Genomic DNA, 21,290 nt, shown 5'->3' on the forward strand with positions numbered 1-21,290 from the left:
GTGTTTGTGGGGTGGTGTTTCTGTGTGTGTGTCTGTGGGGGGGTGTGTGTTTGTGGGGGGGTATTTCTGTGTGTGTGTCTGTGGGGGGGTGTTTGTGTGTGTGCGGGTGTGTTGTTTCTGTGTGTGTGTGTGGGGGGGGGTGTTTCTGTATGTGTGTGCGAGGGTTGGTGTTTGTGTGTGTATAGGGGGGCTGTTTCTGTGTGTGGGTGTGTGTGTGTGGGGGGGCAGGGTGTTTCTGTGTGTGTGGGGGGAGGGATGGAGTGTTTCTGTGTTTGTGTGTGTGGGGATAGTATATGTGTGAGTGGGGAGATCTTTGTGTGTGTGGAGGGATGTTTGTGTGGGGAGGGATGTTTGTGTGTGTGGGGAGGGATGTTTGTGTGTGGGGAGGGATGTTTGTGTGTGTGGGGGGATGTTTGTGTGGGTGGGGGGATGTTTGTGTGTGTGGGGAGATGTTTGTGTGTGTGGGAGGATGTTTGTGTGTGTGGGAGGATGTTTGTGTGTGTGGGGGGATGTTTGTGTGTGTGGGGGGATGTTTGTGTGTGTGGGGGGATGTTTGTGTGTGTGGGGGGATGTTTGTGGGTGTGGGGGGATGTTTGTGTGTGTGGGGGGATGTTTGTGTGTGTGGGGGGATGTTTGTGTGTGTGGGGGGATGTTTGTGTGTGTGGGGGGATGTTTGTGTGTGTGGGGGGATGTTTGTGTGTGTGGGGGGGGATGTTTGTGTGTGTGGGGGGGAGGGATGGAGTGTTTCTGTGTTTGTGTGTGTGGGGATAGTGTATGTGTGAGTGGGGAGATCTTTGTGTGTGTGGAGGGATGTTTGTGTGGGGAGGGATGTTTGTGTGTGTGGGGAGGGATGTTTGTGTGTGTGGGGAGGGATGTTTGTGTGTGTGGGGGGGATGTTTGTGTGGGTGGGGGGATGTTTGTGTGTGTGGGGGGATGTTTGTGTGTGTGGGGGGATGTTTGTGTGTGGGGGGAGATGTTTGTGTGTGTGGGGGGATGTTTGTGTGTGTGGGGGGATGTTTGTGTGTGTGGGGGGATGTTTGTGTGTGTGGGGGGATGTTTGTGTGTGTGGGGGGATGTTTGTGTGTGTGGGGGGATGTTTGTGTGTGTGGGGGGATGTTTGTGTGTGTGGGGGGATGTTTGTGTGTGTGGGGGGATGTTTGTGTGTGTGGTGATGTTTCTGTGTGTGGGGAAGGTGTTTCAGTGCGTGTGGGGGTGTGTGGGTGTTTCTGTGTGTGTGTGTGTGTGTGGGAGTATGTATGTGTGTGGGGATTTTCTGTGTGTGTGTGTTGGGGGATGTATCTGTGTGTGTGTGGGAGTATGTATGTGTGTGGGGAGTTTCTGTGTGTGTGTGTTGGGGGATGTATCTGTGTGTGTGTGGGAGTATGTATGTGTGTGGGGATTTTCTGTGTGTGTGTGTTGGGGGATGTATCTGTGTGTGTGTGGTATTTCAGTGTAAGTGCGTGTGTGTGTGAAAGGGTTGTTTCTCTGTGTGTGTAGGGGGGGTGTTTTTGTGTCGAGAGATGTGTGTGTGTCTGAGTTGGGGGTTGTTTCTGTGTGTATGTAGAGGGGGGTATTTCTGTGTGTGTGGAGATTGTTTCTGTGTGGAGGGGTGCTTTGAATGTGTGTATGGGGTGGTGTTTCTGTGTCTGTGGGTAGGGGGTGTTTCTGTGTGTGTGTGGTGGTTGTTTCTGTTGTGTGTGGAGGGGGGGTGTTTCTGTGTGTGTGTGTCCAGGGGTTGTTTGTCTGTGTGTGTCGGGGGCTGTGTGTGTGTCTGTGTGGGATGTTTCTGTGTGTGTGTGTGTGGGATGTTTCTCTGTGTGTGTGGTGGGCGGGGTTTCTGTGTGTGTATGGGGGGGGCGGTGATTCAGTGTGTGTGTATGGGGGGGCGGTGATTCAGTGTGTGCGTGGGGGGGGGTGTTTCTGTGTGTGTGTGGGGGTGTGTTTCTGTGTGTGTGTATAGAGGGCGGTGATTTAGTGTGTGCGTGGAGGGGTGGAGTGTTTCTGTGTGTGTGTGGGGGTGTGTTTCTGTGTGTGTATGTGTTGGGGGGGGGGGTTGTTTCTGTGTATGTGGGGGCTATTTCTGTGTGTGTCCAGGGGGTTGTTTGTTTGTATGTGTGTGTAGGGGGTGTTTCTGTGTGAGGGTATGTATGTGTGGGGGGGATGTTTCTGTGTGTGTGCATGTGTGGGGGGATGGTGTTTCTGTGTGTGTGAATGGGGGGCTGTTTTTGTGTATGTGTGTGGGGGAGAGGGTGTTTCTGTGTGTGAGCATGGTGGGGTGCGATGATTAAGTGTGTGCGTGGGGGCTGGCGTCTTTCTGTGTGTGTGGGGATGTGTTTCTATAAGGGACAATGAACACTGTGGGGGGTGGAGTGTGTGTGTGTGTGTGAGGGGGTTGGTCGGAGGGTGTGTATTTGTGTGAGGGGGTTGTTTGTGTGTGACGGGCTGTTTCTGTGTGTGTCTGGGGAGGGTGTTTCTGTGTGTGTGGGGGGGGGGGGGGTGGGAGGGTGTTTGTGTGTGTGTGGGGGTGTGTTTCAATGTGTGTGTAGGGGTTGGAGTGTTTTTGTATGTTCGTTTGTGTGTGGGGCTGAGTTTCCATAATGAACAAAGAACACTGTGTGGGGGGTGTGGGTGGAGTGCGTGTGTGTGTGTGTGGGGTGGTATTTCTGTGTGTGTGGGGGGGGGGCGGATGTTTATGTGTGTGTGTATGGGGGAGTGTTTCCGTGTGTGTGTGTGTAGGGGGTGTGATTTTGTGTGCAGAGATGTATGTGTGTGGGGGAAGATGTTTCTGTGTGTGAATGTTTTGGGGTGTGGGGAGTTGTTTCTGTGCATGTGTGGAGAGGGGTGTTTCTGTGCGTGTATGTGTGTGGAGGTTGTTTCTGTGTTTGTGGAGGGGTGCTTTGAGTCTGTGTATTGAGGGTTTGTGTTTCCGTGTATGTCTGTGTGTGCGGGGTGTTTCTGTGTGTATTGGGGGTTTGTGTTTCTGTGTGTGTGTTTCTGTCAGTGTGTGTAGGGAGGGTGTTTTTGTGTGCAGAGGTGTGTGTGTGGGGGAAGGTATTTCTGTGTGTGAATGTCTATGGGGTGTGGGGAGTTGTTTCTCTGCGTGTGTGGAGGGGGGTGTTTCTGTGTGTGAGTGCGTGTGGAGGTTGTTTCTGTGTTTATGGAGGGGTGCTTTGTGTGTGTGTGGGGAGAGGGGGTGTTGGGAGGGTGTTTGTGTGTGTGGGAGGGTGTTTCTATAAAGAACAAAGAAGTGTGTTTGTGTGTGTTTGTGTGTGTGTAGTCTGAGGAGGAGAGTGTGTTTTTGTGTGTGTGTGTGGGGGGGGCGGAGTGTGGGTTTGTATGTGTGTGTGTGTGCGTGTGAAGGAGGCTGTTTGTGTGTGGGGGGGGCTGGTTTCTGTGTGTGAGGGGGGTGTTGTGTTTCTGTGTGGGGAGGGTTTGTTTCTTTGTATGTGCGGGGGTGTTTCTGTGTGTGTATGTGGGGGTGTTTCTGTGTGTGTGTGGGGGCTATTTCTGTGCGTGTCCAGGGGGTTGTTTGTATGTGTGTGTCGGGGATGTTTCTGTGTGTGTGTGTGTGTGTGTGTGTGTGTGTGGGGGGGGGGGGGGTGGGTGGGTGTGTTTGTGTGTGTGTGGGGGTGTTTCTATGTGTGTGCGAGTGTGGGGGGATGGTGTTTCTGTGTGTGTGAATGGGGGGCTGTTTTTGTGTATGTGTGGGGGGAGAGGGTGTTTCTGTGTGTGTGCATGGTGGGGTGCGGGATTAAGTGGGTGCGTGGGGGGCTGGCGTGTTTCTGTGTGTGTGGTGTGTGTTTCTATAAGGGACAATGAACACTGTGTGTGGGGGGGGGGGGTGGAGTGTGTGTGTTGGTCGGAGGGTGTGTATTTGTGTGAGGGGGTTGTTTCTCTGTGTGGCGGGCTGTTTCTGTGTGTGCGTGGTGGTGTGTTTCAATGTGTGTGTAGGGATTGGAGTGTTTGTGTGTTCGTTTGTGTGCAGGGGTGTGTTTCTATAATGAACAAAGAACACTGTGTGTGGGGGTGGGTGGAGTGCGTGTGTGCGGGGATGGAGTTTTGGTGTGTGTGTGTGGGGAGGTGGATGTTTATGTGTGTGTGCGTATGGGGGTGTGTTTCTGTGTATCGGGGGGGTGTTTTTGTGTGCAGAGGTGTATGTGTGTGGGGGAAGGTGTTTCTGTGTGTGAATGTTTTGGGGTGTGGGGAGTTGTTTCTGTGCGTGTGTGGAGGGGGGTGTTTCTGTGTGTGTATGTGCGTGTATGTGTGTGGGGATTGTTTCTGTGTTTGTGGAGGAGTGCTTTGAGTCTGTGTGTTGGGAGTTTGTGTTTCTGTGTGTATGTGTTTCTGTCTGTGTGTGTAGGGGGGTGTTTTTGTGTGCAGAGGTGTGTGTGTGTGAGCGGAAGGTATTTCTGTGTGTGAATGTCTGTGGCGTGTGGTGATGTGTATATTGGGGGTGTATGTTTCTGTGTATGCTTGTGTTGGGGGGGGGTGTTTCTGTGTGTTTGTGTGTGTGGAGGTTGTTTCTGTGTTTGTGGAGGGGTGCTTTGAGTATGTGTGTGGGGTGGTGGGTCTGTGTGGGAGGGAGGTGTTTATGTGTGTGTGTGTGGGGTGGTGGGTCTGTGTGGGAGGGGGGTGTTTATGTGTGTGTGTGGGGGGGGTGCTGTTTCTGTGTGTGTGGGGGTGTTTCTGTGTGTGTGTAGAGGGGATGCTTGTGTGTGTGTTGGGGAGGTGTTTCTATGTGTGTCTTTGTGTGTGTGTGTCATGGGGTGCGCTTCTGTGTGTGTGTGGGAGGGGTGTGTGTGTGTGTGTCTGAGGGGGGGTGTTTGTGTGTGTGGGGGGTGGAGTGTGTGTGTGTGTTTTTAGGGGGATGTTGTTTCTCTGTGCGGGGAGGGGTGTTTCTGTGTGTGTGTGGTGGGGGTGCTTCTATGTGTGTGGGTTTGGGGGGGATGTTTCTGTGTGTGTGTGTGGGGGGATGTTTCTGTGTGTGTGTGTGGGGGGGTGTTTCAGTGTGTGTGTGGGGCCTTGGAGTAATTCTGTGTGTGTGGGGGTGTGTTTCTAAAAAGATCAAAGAACACTGTGTGTGGGGGTGTGGAGTGTGTTTGTGAGTGTGTGTGTGTGGTGGGGGGTGGTATTTCTGTGGGGGGCGGTTTGTGTGGGGGGATGGGACGGTGTTTCTGTGTATGTGTCTGTGGGGGGGGTGTGTGTGTTTGTGGGGTGGTGTTTCTCTGTGTGTGTCTGTGGAGGGGGGGGGTGTTTGTGTGTGTGCGGGTGTGGGAGGGGCTGTTTATGTGTGTGTGTGTGCGGATTGGTGTTTGTGTGTGTATAGAAGGAAGGTATTTCTGTGTGTGGGGTGGTGTTTTTTGTGTGTATCTGTGTGTGGGTGTATGTGTGGGTGTTTTTATGTCTGTGTGTGTGTGGGAGTGTGTATGTGTGTGGGGATTTTCTGTGTGTGTGTGTTGGGGGATGTATCTGTGTGTGTGGTATTTCAGTGTAAGTCCAAAGATATGCGGGTTAGGTTGATTGGCCAGGTTAAAATTTGCCCCTTAGAATCCTGAGATGCGTAGGTTAGAGGGATTAGCGGGTAAATATGTGGGGGTAGAGCCTGGGTGGGATTGTGGTCGGTGCAGACTCGATGGGCCGAATGGCCTCCTTCTGCACTGTAGGGTTTCTATGATTTCTATGATTTCTAAGTGCGTGTGTGTGTGTGAAAGGGTTGTTTCTCTGTGTGTGTAGGGGGGTGTTTTTGTGTGGAGAGATGTATGTCTGTGTGTGGGGGTTTGTTTCTGTGTGTATGTGCAGGGCGGTACTTCTGTGCGTGTGTGTGGAGGTTGTTTCAGAAAGGGGAGGGGTTGGAGGGGTGCTTTGAATGTGTGTGTGGGGTGGTGTTTCTGTTTCTGTGTCTGTGGGTTGTTTCTGTTGTGTGTGTGTGTGGAGGGGGGGGTGTTTCTGTGTGTGTATGGGGGAGGGTGTTGGCAGGGTGTTTGTGTGTGTGGGAGGGTGTTTCTTTAAAGAACAAAGAACAGTGTGTGTGGGAGTGTGTGTGTTTGTTTGTATGGGGCGGGTGTGTTTCTGTGTGTGTCTGAGGGGGAGGGGTGGTTGTGTGTGTGTGGGGGGGCTGTTTCTTATTGTGTGTTGGGGGGAGGAGTGTGGGTTTGTATGTGTGTGTGTGCGTGTGAAGGAGGCTGTTTCTGTGTGTGTGGGGTGTTTCTGTGTGTGTGTGTGGGGGGGTGTTTCTGTATGTGTGTGTGTGTGTGGGGGGGGGTTTGTTTCTGTGCGTGTGTGTGTGTGGGGGGGGGGTTCTGTGTGTGTGGGGGCTGCTTCTGTGTGTTTCCGGGGGGGTTGTTTGCATGTGTGTGTAGGGGGTGTTTCTGTGTGAGGTTGTGTATGTGTGGGGGGGATGTTTCTGTGTGTGTGTGGGGGGGGGGGTGTTTGTGTGTGTGTGTGGGGGGGGGGGTGTTTCTATGTGTGTGCGAGTGTGGGGGGATGGTGTTTCTGTGTGTGTGAATGGGGGGCTGTTTTTGTGTATGTGTGTGGGGGGAGAGGGTGTTTCTGTGTGTGCGCATTGGGGATGTGGTGATTAAGTGTGTGCGTGGGGGGCTGGCGTGTTTATGTGTGTGTGGGGATGTGTTTCTATAAGGGACAATGAACACTGTGTGGGGGGGGGTGGAGTGTATGTGTGTGTGTAGGGGGGGGGGTGTTTTTGTGTGCAGAGGTGTATGTGTGTGGGGGAAGGTGTTTGTGTGAATGTCTGTGAGGTATGGGGAGTTGTTTCTGTGCATGTGTGCGTGTATGTGTGTGGAGGTTGTTTCTGTGTTTGTGGAGGGGTGCTTTGTGTATGTGGGGGGGTGTTTCTGTGTGAGTGAGGATGTGTGTATTGGGGGTTTGTGTTTGGGGGGCGTTTCTGTGTGTGTGTGTTTCTGTGTGTTTGTGTGTGTAGGGGTGTGTTTTTGTGTGCAGAGGTGTGTGTGTGGGGGAAGGTATTTCTGTGTGTGAATGTGGGATGTGGGGAGTTGTTTCTGTGCGTGTGTGGAGGGGGGTGTTTCTATGTCTGTGTGCATGCATGTGGAGGTTGTTTCTGTGTTTGTGGATGGGTGCTTTTGAGTGTGTGTATGTGTGGGGTGGTGTTTCTGTGTGTGTGCGGGGAGGATGGTGTTTCTCTGTGTGTGGGGGGGGTGTTTCTGTGTGTGTGTGTAGAGGGGGTGCTTCTGTGTGTGTTGGGGAGGTGTTTCTGTGTGCATGTGTGTGTGTGTGTCGTGGGGTGAATTTCTGTGTGTGTGTGGGAGGGGTGTTTCAGTGTGTGTGTGAGGGGGTGGAGTGTGTATGTGTGGAGGTTTGGGGAGTGTTTCTGTGTGTGTGTGTGTGTGTCTGAGGGAGGGGTGTTTCTGTGTGTATGTGGGGGGTGGAGTGTGTGTGAGTTTTTAGGGGGATGTTGTTTTTCTGTATGTGGGGGGGTGTTTCTGTGTGTGTGTGCGGAGAGGGTTGTTTCTGTGTGTGTGTGGGGGGGGCTGTTCCTCTGTGTGTGTGTGTGGTGGGGGTACTTGCATGCGTGTGGGTTTGGGGGGGATGTTTGTGTGTGTGTGTGTGGGGATGTGTTTCTAAAAAGATCAAAGAACACTGTGTGTGGGGGCGTGGAGTGTGTTTGTGAGTGTGTGTGGGGGGGGGGGATGGGGACGGTGTTTCTGTGTATGTGTCTGTGGGGGGGGGGTGGAGTGTGTGTGTCTGTAGGGGGGGTGTTTGTGTGTGTGCGGGTGTGTGTGGGGGTGTGTTTGTGTGTGTGGGAGGGGCTGTTTCTGTGTGTGTGCGTGCGGGTTGGTGTTTGTGTGTGTATAGAAAGGGTGTTTCTGTGTGTGTGGGGCGGAGGGGGGTAGGGGGGGAGGACAAGGTGTTTCTGTGTGTGTGGGGGGGGGATGGAGTGTTTCTGTGTGTTTGTGTGTGTGGGGATAGTGTATGTGTGTGTGTGGAAGGATGTTTGTGTGTGTGTGGAAGGATGTTTGTGTGTGTGTGGGGGTAGTGTATGTGTGTGTGTGGAAGGATGTTTGTGTGTGTGTGGAAGGATGTTTGTGTGTGTGTGGGGGTAGTGTATGTGTGTGTGTGGAAGGATGTTTGTGTGTGTGTGTGGGGATGTTTGTGTGTGTGGGGGGATGTTTGTGTGTGTGTGTGGGGATGTTTCTGTGTGTGTGTGGGGATGTTTCTGTGTGTGGGAAAGGTGTTTGTGTGTGTGTGTGGATGTTTGTGTGTGTGTGTGGGGATGTTTGTGTGTGTGTGTGGGGATGTTTGTGTGTGTGTGGGGATGTTTGTGTGTGTGTGTGGGGATGTTTGTGTGTGTGTGTGGGGATGTTTGTGTGTGTGTGTGGGGATGTTTGTGTGTGTGTGTGGGGATGTTTGTGTGTGTGTGTGGGGATGTTTGTGTGTGTGTGTGGGGATGTTTGTGTGTGTGTGTGGGGATGTTTGTGTGTGTGTGTGGGGATGTTTGTGTGTGTGTGTGGGGATGTTTGTGTGTGTGTGGGGATGTTTGTGTGTGTGTGTGGGGATGTTTGTGTGTGTGTGTGGGGATGTTTGTGTGTGTGTGTGGGGATGTTTGTGTGTGTGTGTGGGGATGTTTGTGTGTGTGTGTGGGGATGTTTGTGTGTGTGTGTGGGGATGTTTGTGTGTGTGTGTGGGGATGTTTGTGTGTGTGTGTGGGGATGTTTGTGTGTGTGTGTGGGGATGTTTGTGTGTGTGTGTGGGGATGTTTGTGTGTGTGTGTGGGGATGTTTGTGTGTGTGTGTGGGGATGTTTGTGTGTGTGTGTGGGGATGTTTGTGTGTGTGTGTGGGGATGTTTGTGTGTGTGTGTGGGGATGTTTGTGTGTGTGTGTGGGGATGTTTGTGTGTGTGGGAAAGGTGTTTCTGTGTGTGTGTGGGGATGTTTGTGTGTGTGTGTGGGGATGTTTGTGTGTGTGGGAAAGGTGTTTCTGTGTGTGGGGGGGTGTTTTTTGTGTGTATCTGTGTGTGGGTGTATCTGTGTGTGTGGGTGTTTTTATGTCTGTGTGTGTGGGAGTGTGTATGTGTGTGGGGATTTTCTGTGTGTGTGGTTTCAGTGTAAGTGCATGTGTGTGTGAAAGGGTTGTTTCTCTGTGTGTGTAGGGGGGTGTTTTTGTGTGGAGAGATGTGTGTCTGTGTGTGGGGGTTTGTTTCTGTGCGTATGTGCAGGGGGGTACTTCTGTGCGTGTGTGTGTGTGTGTGGAGGTTGTTTCAGAAAGGGGAGGGGTTGGAGGGGTGCTTTGAATGTGTGTGTGGGGTGGTGTTTCTGTGTCTGTGGGTAGGGGGTGTTTCTGTGTGTGGAGGGGGGTGTTTCTGTGTGTGCATGGGGTGTGTGTGTGTGTATGGGGGAGGGTGTTGGCAGGGTGTTTGTGTGTGTGGGAGGGTGTTTCTATAAAGAACAAAAAACAGTGTGTGTGGGGGTGTGGAGTGTGTGTTTGTTTGTATGGGGCGGGTGTGTTTCTGTGTGTGTCTGAGGGGGAGGTGTGGTTGTTGTGTGTGTGTGGGGGGGCTGTTTCTTACTGTGTGTTGGGGGGAGGAGTGTGGGTTTGTATGTGTGTGTGTGCGTGTGAAGGAGGCTGTTTCTGTGTGTGTGTGTATGTGGGGGGGATGTTTCTGCGCATGTGTCTGCGAGGAAGGGAGTGTTTGTGTGTTTGTCCATGGGGGGCTGTTTGTCAGAGTATGGGGGGGTTGTTTCTGTGTGTGTGTGTGGGGGACTGTTTCTTATTCTGTTTGGGGGGAGGAGTGTGGGTTTGTGTGTGTGTAGCGTGCTGTTACTGTGTGTGTGGGGGGGTGTTTCTGTGTTTGCGTGGCGGGTGGTTCTCTGTGTGTGTGTGTGGGGGGAAGGGGGTGTTTCTGTGTGTGTGCGTGTCATAGACTCCCTACAGTGCAGACGGAAGCCAATCGGCCCATTGCATCTGCACCGACCTCACTCCCAACCAGGCCCTATCCCCGTAACCCCACATATTTACCCTACTAATGCCCTGAGTACTAAGGTCAATTCAGCATGACCAATCAACCTAACCCGCACATCTTTGGACTGTGGGAGGAAACCGGAGCACCCGGAGGAAACCCACACAGACACAGGGAGAACGTGCAAACTCCGCACAGACAGTGACCCAAGCCGGGAAATGAACCCCGAGTCTGGTTCTACAGCGCAAAAGGGTGGGATGAAGAAGAGGAGAGCAGTAGTGATAGGGGACTCAACGGTCAGAGGTACGGACAGGAGGTTCTGTGGTCGGGACAGAGACTCCCACATGGTTTGTTGCCTCCCAGGTGCCAAGGTCAGCGATGTCTCTGATCGCGTGCACAGCGTTCTAAAGTGGGAAGGTGATCAGCCAGATGTCGTGGTACACGTCGGTACCAATGACGTGGGAAGGAAGAGTGAGGAGGTCCTAAAGAGTGAGTACAAAGAGCTTGGAAGGAAGTTAAAAAGCAGGACCCCGAGGGTAGTAATCTCAGGATTGCTACCTGAGCCACATGTCAGTGAGGGCAGGAGTAGGATGCTTGGGCGGATGAACATGTGGCTGAGGAACTGGTGCAGGGGGCAGGGTTTCCAATTCTTGGATCATTGGGACCTCTTCTGGGGCAGGTGGGACCTGTACAAGAGAGATGGGTTACACCTAAACTACAAGGGGACCAATATACTTGCAGGGAGATTTGCTAGTGTTATTGGAGAGCGTTTAAGCTAGATTTGCAGGGGGGTGGGAACCAGAGTACCAGAGCAGATAGTGGAGCAGGGGTAAAAAGACAGGTTAGTTCAAGCAAAATCACAAACGGAAGGGTAGAGTGTGGTGGAAATAATCTTTTGAGGTGTGTCTATTTCAATGCCAGGAGTATTGTGGGGAAGGCAGATGAGCTGAAGGCGTGGATAGACACATGGAAATATGACATTATAGCCATTAGTGAAACTTGGCTACAGGAGGGGCAGGGCTGGCAGCTCAATGTTCCAGGGTTCCAATGTTTCAGGCAGGATAGAGGCAGAGGCTTGAAAGGTGGGGGGGTGGCATTGTTGGTCAGGGAAACTGTTACAGCGGTACTCAGGCAGGATAGATTAGGGAGCTTGTCTACAGAGGCCCTATGGGTGGAGCTGAGAAACAAGAAAGGTACGACCACATTAGTGGGCTTGTATTATAGACCACCCAATAGTCAGCGAGAATTGGAGGAGCAAATCAGCAGAGAGATAGCTGACAACTGCAAGAAACACAAAGTTGTGATAGGGGATTTTAATTTTCCACATATAGATTGGGACTCGCATACTGTTAAAGGTTTAGACGGGGTAGAGTTTGTAAAATGTGTTCAGGAGAATTTTCTACATCAGTATATAGAGGTGCCAACTAGAGAGGATGCGATATTGGATCTCCTATTGGGAAATGGGTTAGGGCAGGTGATGGATGTGAGTGTGAGGGAACACTTTGGATCCAGTGATCATAATGCCATTAGTTTCAACCTGATCATGGATAAGGATAGATCTGGTCCTCGGGTTGAAGTTCTGAACTGGAAAAAGGCCAAATTTGATGAAATGAGAAGGGATCTGGGAAGTGTGGATTGGCACAGGCTGTTCTCTGGTAAGGATGTAAATGGAAAGTGGGAGGCCTTCACAGGAGAAATTTTGAGAGTGCAGAGTTTGTATGTTCCTGTCAGGATTAAAGGCAAAGTAAATAGGAATAAGGAACCTTGGTTCTCGAGGGAGATTGTAACACTGATTAAGAGGAAGAGAGAGTTGTATGAAATGTACAGGCAGCAAGGAACAGATCAGATGCTCGAGGAGTATAAAAAGTGCAAGAAGCTACTTAAGAGGGAAATCAGGAGGGCTAAAAGAAGACATGAGGTTGCTTTGGCAGACAGAGTGAAGGAAAATCCAAAGAGCTTCTATAGGTATGTTAGGAGCGAAAGGATAGTGAGGGATAAAATTGGTCCTCTTGAAGACCAGAGTGGTAGACTGTGTATGGAACCAAAAGAGATGGGGGAGATACTAAATGGTTTTTTTGCATCCGTATTTACTGAGGAAACGGACATGGAGTCTACGGAAATAGGGCAAACAGGTAGGGAGGTCATGGAACCTTTACAGATTAAAGGGGAGGAGGTGCTCGCTGTCTTGAGGCAGATCAGAGTGGATAAATCCCCAGGACCGGACAGGGTAATCCCACCGACCTTGAGGGAAGCTAGTGTTGAACTTGCAGGGGCCCTGGCAGACATATTTAAAATGTCAGGGAGGTGCCGGATGATTGGAGGGTGGCTCATGTTGTTCCGTTGTTTAAAAAAGGTTCCAAAAGAAATCCGGGAAATTATCGGCCAGTAAGTTTGACGTCGGTGGTGGGCAAGTTATTGGAAGGTGTGATAAGGGATAGGATCTACAAATATTTGGATAGACAGGGACTTATTAGGGAGAGTCAACATGCTTTGTGCGTGGTAGGTCATGTTTGACCAAACTATTAGAGTTTTTCGAGGAGGTTACCAGGAAAGTGGATGAAAGGAAGGCGGTGGACGTTGTCTACCTGGATTTCAGCAAGGCCTTTGACAAGATCCCTTGGGGTCCAAGTGTGGCCTTAATAATGTCTTGTACAACTTCAACAAGATGTCCCAACTCCTGTATTCAATGTTCTGGCCAATGAAACCAAGCATGCCAAATGACTTCTTTACCACACCTGTGACTCCACTTTCAAAGAGCTATGAACCAGTACCCCTCGATCTCTCTGTTCTATAACTTTCCCCAAGGTCTAAGAAGGTCCCTCATGGGAGGTTAGTTAGGAAGGTTCAGTTGCTAGGTATACATGGGGAGGTAGTAAATTGGATTAGACACTGGCTCAATGGAAGAAGCCAGAGAGTGGTTGTGGAGGATTGTTTCTCTGAGTGGAGGCCTGTGACGAGTGGTGTGCACAGTAAGAAGTTTAACAGGTGAGTGGTGTGCACAGTAAGAAGTCTCACAACACCAGGTTAAAGTCCCAACAGGTTTATTTGGTAGCAAATACCATAAGCTTTCAGAGCGCTGCCCCTGTGTCCATCTGACGAAGGGGCAGCGCTCCGAAAGCTTATGGTATTTGCTACCAAATAAACCTGTTGGACTTTAACCTGGTGTTGTGAGACTTCTTACTGTGCTTACCCCAGTCCAACGCCGGCATCTCCACATCATGACTAGTGGTGTGCCGCAGGGATCGGTGTTGGGTCCATTGTTGTTTGTCATCTATATCAATGATCTGGATGATAATGTGGTAAATTGGATCAGCAAGTTTGCTGATGATACAAAGATTGGAGGTGTAGTGGACAGTGAGGAAGGTTTTCAAAGCTTGCAGAGGGATTTGGACCAACTAGAAAAATGGGCTGAAAAATGGCAAATGGAATTTAACGCAGACAAGTGTGAGATCATAGAAAATCATAGAAACCCTACAGTGCAGAAAGAGGCCATTCGGCCCATCAAGTCTGCACCAACCACAATCCCACCCAGGCCCTACCCCCATATCCCTACATATTTACCCACTAATCCCTCTAACCTACGCATCTCAGGACACTAAGGGCAATTTTTTTAGCATGGCCAATCAACCTAACCCGCACATCTTTGGACCGTGGGAGGAAACCCACGCAGACACGAAGAGAATGTGCAAACTCCAATGCCATATATTGACTTATACATATAATATGACTTCTTTACCACACCCGTGACTCCACTTTCAAAGAGCTATGAACCTGTACCCCTCGATCTCTCTGTTCTATAACTCTCCCCAATGCCCTACCATTGACTGAGTAAGTCTTGCCCTGGTTCGATCTACCAAAATGCATCACCTCGCATTTATCTACATTAAACTCCATCTGCCATTCATTAGCCCACTGGCCCAATTGATCAAGATACTGTTGCAATCCGAGATAACCTTCTTCACTGTCCACTATGCTACCAAACTTGATGTCGTCTGCAAACTTCCTAACCATGCCTCCTAAATTCTCATCCAAATCATTAATATAAATGACAAACAACAGTGGACCCAGCACCGATCCCTGAGGGGCACACTGCTGGTCACAGGCCTCCAGTTTGAAAAACAACCCTTTACAACCACCCTCTGTCTGCTGTCACCAAGCCAATTTTGTATCCATTTGGCTACCTTACCCTGGATCCAGCAACCTGCCATGCGGTACCTTGCCAAAGACCTTGCTAAAGTCCATGTAGACAACATCAACTGCACTGTCCTTCTTGGTTACCCCTTCAAAAAACTCAATCAAATTTGTGAGACATGATTTTCCACTCACAAAGCCATGCTGACTGTCCCGAATTATTCCTTGCCTCTCCAAATGCCTGTAGATCCTGTCTCTCAGAATAACTTCTAACAACTTACTCACTACAGATGTGAGACTCACCAGCCTGTAGTTCCCAGGCTTTTCCCTGCAGCCTTTTTTAAACAAAGACACAATATTTGTCACCCTCCAATCTTCAGGCACCTCACCTGTGGCTGTCGATGATTCAAATGTCTCTGCTAGGGGATCCGCAATTTCCTCTCTGGCCTCCTACAATGTCCTGGGATACATTTCATCAGGTCCCGGGGATTTATCTACCTTGATGCGCTTTAAGACTTCCGACACTTCCTCCTCTGTTATATGTACACTTCTCAAGACATTATCTTAATGACATTAAGCGTTTATACGGAGTAAGGGGAAATATGAAGACATAAGGCAGCAAATTAGAGGAGTAAATTGGAAGGAGGTATTCTCGGGGAAATCTACTGAAGAGAAGTGGCAGTTTTTCAAGGAATGTCTGTCGAGGGTTCTACAGGACAATGTTCCAAGCAGACAGGGAGGAGTTGGTAGGTTAAAGGAACCGTGGTGCACGAAAGCTGTGTGGGACCTAGTCGAGAAGAAAAGGAAAGCGTACAAAAGGTTCAGAGAGCTTGGCGAAGATAGGGATCTAGATGAGTATACAACTTGTAGGAAGGGGCTAAAGAAGGAAATTAGGAGAGCTAGAAGGCCTTGGCAAGTAGAATTAAGGAAAACCCTAAGGCATTCGATAAATATATGACAAGTAAAAGGATGAGACGTGAAGGAGTAGGGCCTATAAAAGGTGAAGGCGGGAATCAGAAGAAATGGCAGAGGTGCTTAATGAGTATTTTGCCTCGGTTTTCACAGAGGAGAAGGACATGGGTGGATGTACTGTGGGCTTGCGGTAGACTGAAAAGATTGAGTATGTGGACTTTAACAAAGAGGTTGTGCTGGAATCTTTGAATGGCATCAAGCGAGATAAGTCGCCGGGTCCGGATGGGATGTACCCCAGGTTACTGTGGGAGACGAGGGAAGAGATTGCAGAGCCTCTGGCGATGATCTTTGCGTCGTCGATGGAGACGGGAGAGGTGCCGGAGGATTGGAGGATTGCGGATGTGGTTCCTATTTTCAAGAAGTGGAATAGGGATAGCCCAGGAAATTACCGACTGGTGAGTCTAACCTCAGTGGTTGGTAAGCTGATGGAGAAGATCCTGAGGGATAAGATCTATGAGTGTTTAGAGAGGTTTAGTATGCTCAAGAATACTCAGCATGGCTTTGTCAAAGGCAGATCGTGCCTTACGAGCCTGGTGGAGTTCTTCGAAAATGTGACTAAACACATTGACGAAGGGAAAGCGGTAGATGTGGTTTATATGGATTTTAGCAAGGCGTTCGATAAGGTCCCCCATGCAAGGCTTCTAGAAAAAGTGAGAGGGCATGGGATCCAAGGGGCTGCTGCCCTGTGGATCCAGAACTGGCTTGCCCAAAGGAGGCAGAGAGTGTGTATAGATAGGTCTTTTTCTAATTGGAGGTCGGTCACCAGTGGTGTGCCCAGGGATCTGTTCTGGGACCCTTGCTGTTTGTCATTTTTATAAATGATCTGGATGAGGAAGTGGAGGGATGGGTTGGTAAGTTTGCTGACGACACGAAGGTTGGTGGGGTTGTGGATAGTCTGGAGGGATGTCAGAAGTTACAGAGGGACATAGATAGGATGCAGGACTGGGCGAAGAAGTGGCAGATGGACTTCAACCCAGATAAATGCGTAGTGGTCCATTTTGGCAGGTCAAATGGGATGAAGGAGTACAATATAAAGGGAAAGACTCTTAGTACGGTAGAGGATCAGAAGGACCTTGGGGTCCGGGTCCATAGGACTCTAAAATCGGCCCCGCAGGTGGAGGAGGTGGTTAAGAAGGCATATGGTGTGCTGGCCTTTATCAATCGAGTGATTGAGTTTAGGAGTCCGGGGATAATGATGCAGCTATATAAGACCCTCGTCAGACCCCACTTGGAGTACTGTGCTCAGTTCTGGTCACCTCATTACAGGAAGGATGTGGAAAAGATTGAAAGGGTGCAGAGGAGATTTACAAGGATGTTGCCTGGATTGAGTGGCATGCCTGATGAGGATAGGCTGAGGGAGCTCGGTCTTTTCTCCTTGAAGGGACGTAGGATGAGAGAAGACCTAATAGAGGTATATAAGATGTTGAGAGGCATAGATTGGGTGGACTCTCAGAGGCTTTTTCCCAGGGTGGAAATGGCTGCTACGAGAGGACACAAGTTTAAGGTGCTGGGGGGTAGGTACAGGGGAAATGTTAGGGGGAAGTTTTTCACACAGAGGGTGGTGGGCGAGTGGAATCGGCTGCCGTCAGTGGTGGTGGAGGCAAACTCAATCGGGTCTTTTGAGAGACCCCTGGATGAGTACATGGGACTTAATAGGATGGAGGGTTATAGGCAGGCCTAAAAGGGATATGTTCGGCACAACTTGTGGGGCCGAAGGGCCTGTTTTGTGCTGCAGTTTTCTCTGTGTTTCTATTACTACTTCCCCAAGTTCTCTGCACCTGTGTGTGTATGTGTGTGTGTGTGTGTATGGGGGGGTATGTATGTGTGTGTGTGGAGGGGGAGAGTGTGTGTGTGGGGTGTTTCTGTGTGTGTGGGGTGTTTCTGTGTGTGTGTGTGGAAGGTGTTTCTGTGTGTGGGGAGGGGGTGTTAGCTGTGTGTGGAGGAGTAGAGGGAGATGTTTCTGTGTGTGTGTGGGGGTGTTTGTGTGTGTGGAGTTGCTTCAGTGTGTGGGTGTGTGTGTGTGGTTATTTCTGTGTGTGTGAGAATTTTCTGTGTGTGTTGGGAGAGTGTATGTGTGTGTTGGAGGTGTGTGTGTGGGTGAGGTATTTCTGTATGTGTGGGGGGTATTTCAATGTGTGTGTTTCACTGTATGTGGGTGTGTGTGTGAGGGGTTTCTGTGTGTGTGTGTGTGGGGGGGGTATGGCGGTGTATGTATGTGTGTGTGTGGAGGGGGAGAGTGTGTGTGTGGGGTGTTTCTGTGTGTGTGTGTGTGTGTGTGTGTGTGTGTGTGTGTGTGTGTGTGTGTGTGTGTGTGTGTGTGTGTGTGTGTGTGTGTGTGTGGTGGGGGTGGGTATGGTGTTTGTGTGTGCGTGTTTTTGTGTGGTATTGCTGTTTGATGGGGCAGTTCATTTTGCTCTTGCTTTATACTCTACTGCCCGCTGCTCTTTCTCTCTCTCCGTCCCTCTCTTCCCTCCAGCTCTCTCTGATCCCCCATTTCTCTTCCCCATCTCTCTCCCCCATCTCTCTAACTCTGTCTCTCTCTCTCCGTCTTACCCCCGTCTCTCTCTCCCTCTCTGTCTCCCATGGAATCCCCAGAGTGCAGAAGGAGGCCAGTCAGCCTATCAAGTCTGCACGGATTCAATATCTTACCCAGGCCCTGTCCCCGTCGCCCCACCTATTTACCCCATACATCTTGGGACACTGAGGGACAATTTAGCATGGTCAACCCACCTAACCTGCAATTCTTTGGACTTTGGGAGGAAACCCACGCAGACACAGGGAGAATGTGCAAACTCCACACAGTCACCCAAGGCTGGAATTGAAGCCGGGTTCCTGGTGCTGTGAGGCAACAATGCTAACCACTGTGTCATCCTTTCTAATCATGCTCTCTCCCTCTCTCTGTCTCTTTTTGACCCTCTCTGTCTGTCTGTCTCTCAGAATCACAGAATACTACAGTGCAGAAGAGGCCGTTCGGCCCATCAAGTCCATACTGACACATGAAAGGCCCTGACCTGCCCACCTAATCCCACTTACCAGCAATTGAACCATAGCCTTGAATGTTATGTCATGCCAAGTACTCATTCAGATACTTTTGAAAGGATGTGAGGTATCCTGTCTCCACCACCCTCCCAGGCAGTGCATTCCAGACCATCACCATCCTCTGGGTAAAAAAGTCTTTCCTCAAATCCCCCCTAAACCTCCCACCCCTCACTTTTAACTTGTGTCCCCTCGTAACTGATCCTTCAACTAAGGGGAACAGCTGTCCATGCCCCTCATAATCTTGAACACCAAAATCAGGTGGCCCCTCAGTCTTCTCTTCCTGTTTCTCTCCATCTCTCTCTGCCTTTCTGTCTCTCTCTCTCTCTATCTCTAACTCTCTCTCTTTATCTTGCTCTATCTCTCTCTGCCTCTGTGCGTGTGTGTGTCTCTCTCTCAGCCCCCTTCCCCTCTCCCTCTTTCCCCCCCTCTATCCCCTCTCTCTCTCTTTCCCCCCTCTCTCTCTTTCTCCCTCTCTCTCCCCCCCCCCCCCCTCCTCTCTTTCCCCTCTCTCTCTCTGGCTTTCTCTGTTTCACTCTCTCTCACTCTCTCCCTATCTGTGCATGTCTCTCTGTGTCTCTTTCTCACTCTCTGTTGTGATGTTGTGATTTTTTTTCCAGCCCTTTTGGCCAATGGGAACTGGGATTGCTCGAGGATTTCTAGCAGCATTCGATGCTGCCTGGATGGTGAGGAGTTGGGCACAAGGTGCCACTCCTCTGAGTGTGCTGGCTGAAAGGTGAGCTGCTATGGTGGGTGATTGCTCTGGGGGCTGGGGGTCCCTCTTCACTGGGACCAATGACAGCTCTGAATGTATCGAGACCGCAACTGATCCTTCTCACTGCTACCAGTATGTTGCCCTGTCGATAAGTTTGAGACCCCTGGGGTCCTTTGGCCACTTACAACGTGAACTGGCCTTCCTTTGATACAAGCCCATCAGAACAGGAGGAGGCCGTTCAGCCCCTTGAGCCTGTCTCTTCAATCCAATCATGGCCTCTCTATTTAATAAGAGTTTTAACAACACCAGGTTAAAGTCCAACAGGTTTATTTGGTAGCAAATACCATTAGCTTTCGGAGCGCTGCCCCTTCGTCAGATGGAGTGGAAATCTGCAGATGTTTACCCCAGTCCAATGCCGGCATCTCCACATCATGACTACTCTCTATTTAAGTCATTTTTCGCCCTTTTGCATCATAATCTCTCAGTAATATTATCTAATAATTTCTTCATTGCTGTTTTGAAAGCTCCAATTTACCTCCAACTGCCACAACCTTTCACAGCACTCAGTTCCAGATTGTCACTTCTAGATGTTTGTATGTGATTGTCTGAATGAACTAAATTAAATTCTTATGTCGCATTGTTCTGGGTTACTACTCACCAGAGGAAGTTCTTACCTACTGAATCAAACATTTGTAGCATTTTAAATGCATTGTTCTCATCTGAGCATTTGGGGAATTTAAATTCAAGTATATACGTCTGAAAGCTAGTCTCTTCAATTGTGATCATGAAAGCAGCAGGTTGTTAAGAACCCTAAGATAAAAGCAAAATACTGCAGTTGCTGGAATGTGAAACAAAAACAGAAAATGCTGGAAAATCTCAGCAGGTCTGACAGCATCTGTGGAGAGAGAATAGAGCCAGTGTTTTGAGTTTGGATGATCCTTGTCAGAGCTGAAGGCAGTAGAAAATCGTGTGATATTTATACTGTTAGGGTGAGGCAGTGGTGGGGGGAGGGGAGGCAGCGGGGGATGGAATTGACAGATGTCATAGAGAAAGAAAATGCAGATGGTGGTGACCGTGGCTAAGACAGGTGCTGATGGAGGTCATTAAGAGATCAGGATGTATAAACGGCAGAACAAAGGTAAGCAGAGTGTCCAAGGATGATCAGAGGATTAGATAGGGTGGACAGTGAGAGCCTTTTTCCTCGGATGGTGATGGCTAGCACGAGGGGACATAGCTTTAAATTGAAGGGCGATAGATATAGGACAGATGCCAGAGGTAGGTTCTTCACTCAGAGAGTAGTAAGGGCGTGGAATGCTCTGCCTGCAGCAGTAGTGGACTCGCCAACATTAAGGGCATTTAAATGCTCATTGGATAAACATATGGATGATATTGGAATAGTGTAGGTTAGATGGGCTTTAGATTGGTTTCACTGGTCGGCGCAACATCGAGGGCCGAAGGGCCTGTACTGCGCTGTAATGTTCTATGTTGTAAGGACATGGTGCCATACTTGGCCTGTTGCAATGTTCCAATGAAACCCAACACCAACTGGAGGAACAACATCTCATCTTCTGATTGGCCAGTTTACAGCCTTCCGGACTGAACATTGAATTCAATAACTTCAAAGTGTGAACTCTCTCCCTCACTTTCCTCATTTCCATTTCATAAAATTTCATTGATTTATAGAATCATAGAAATCATAGAAACCCTACAGTACAGAAAGAGGCCATTCGGCCCATCGAGTCTGCACCGACCACAATCCCACCCAGGCCCTACCCCCATATCCCTACATATTTTACCCACTAATCCACGCATCCCAGGACACTAAGGGGCAATTTTAGCATGGCCAATCAACCTAACCCGCACATCTTTGGACTGTGGGAGGAAACCGCAGCACCCGGAGGAAACCCACGCAGACACGAGGAGAATGTGCAAACTCCGCACAGACAGTGACCCAAGCCGGGAATCGAACCCAGGTCCCTGGAGCTGTGAAGCAGCAGTGCTAACCACTGTGCTACCGTGCCACCCATTTATATATTTTTATATATTAAATTTATATATTTTTATATATTAAATTTATATATTTTTATTTTTATTTCTTCCATCATTTCATGTTTCCACTTGTTAAAATCCTGCTTTCCATCTCTCTCCATTCCCGCCACTCCACTAGGGCTATTTGTTACATGTCTCAGATTGTCCTTTTGCTACTCTCTGCCTCCCAAATGATTACCTACATCACCCAATTCCCTGTTTTCTGATTTTCTGTGAATTATTACTGAATCCGGAGTTTAGGAATAAGGCAGGCCAAGTGGATTGTGGAGTAAGCTTTGTGTGCCTGAGTGAGGCAGCCAGAGTGGGATTGAAATTTGGTAATTTGGAACAGTTTGGTAATTAAAGAGGGAGAGATCCAGAGAGCATCCTGGGAAAGTAGGTGATATGAAGACCTACCTCAGGTATCTGCAGCGATAAGTGAAGGAAAGAGTTTAATAAATTTTCTTAAATAATTTA

General features: G+C 49.7%; 1 protein-coding gene across 9 annotated transcripts in view; it reads left to right on the top strand.

The window, feature by feature from the left end:
* The window catches only part of LOC144498728 (protein-methionine sulfoxide oxidase mical3a-like), a 702,250-nt gene that overhangs the window by 212,665 nt on the left and 468,295 nt on the right, over positions 1 to 21,290 (top strand). For 8 of the 9 annotated variants that reach the window (XM_078220302.1, XM_078220301.1, XM_078220303.1 and 5 more), the window contains exon 9: positions 18,691 to 18,806. The exons of the other annotated variant lie outside the window; for it this stretch is intronic. In XM_078220302.1, the coding sequence (XP_078076428.1) occupies positions 18,691 to 18,806 (116 nt within the window). The remainder of the gene's footprint in view (positions 1 to 18,690; positions 18,807 to 21,290) is intronic. 9 annotated transcript variants of the gene reach the window in all.

The sequence above is a fragment of the Mustelus asterias genome, chromosome 9 (genome assembly GCF_964213995.1).
Source record: "Mustelus asterias chromosome 9, sMusAst1.hap1.1, whole genome shotgun sequence".
Taxonomy (NCBI): Eukaryota; Metazoa; Chordata; class Chondrichthyes; order Carcharhiniformes; family Triakidae; genus Mustelus; species Mustelus asterias.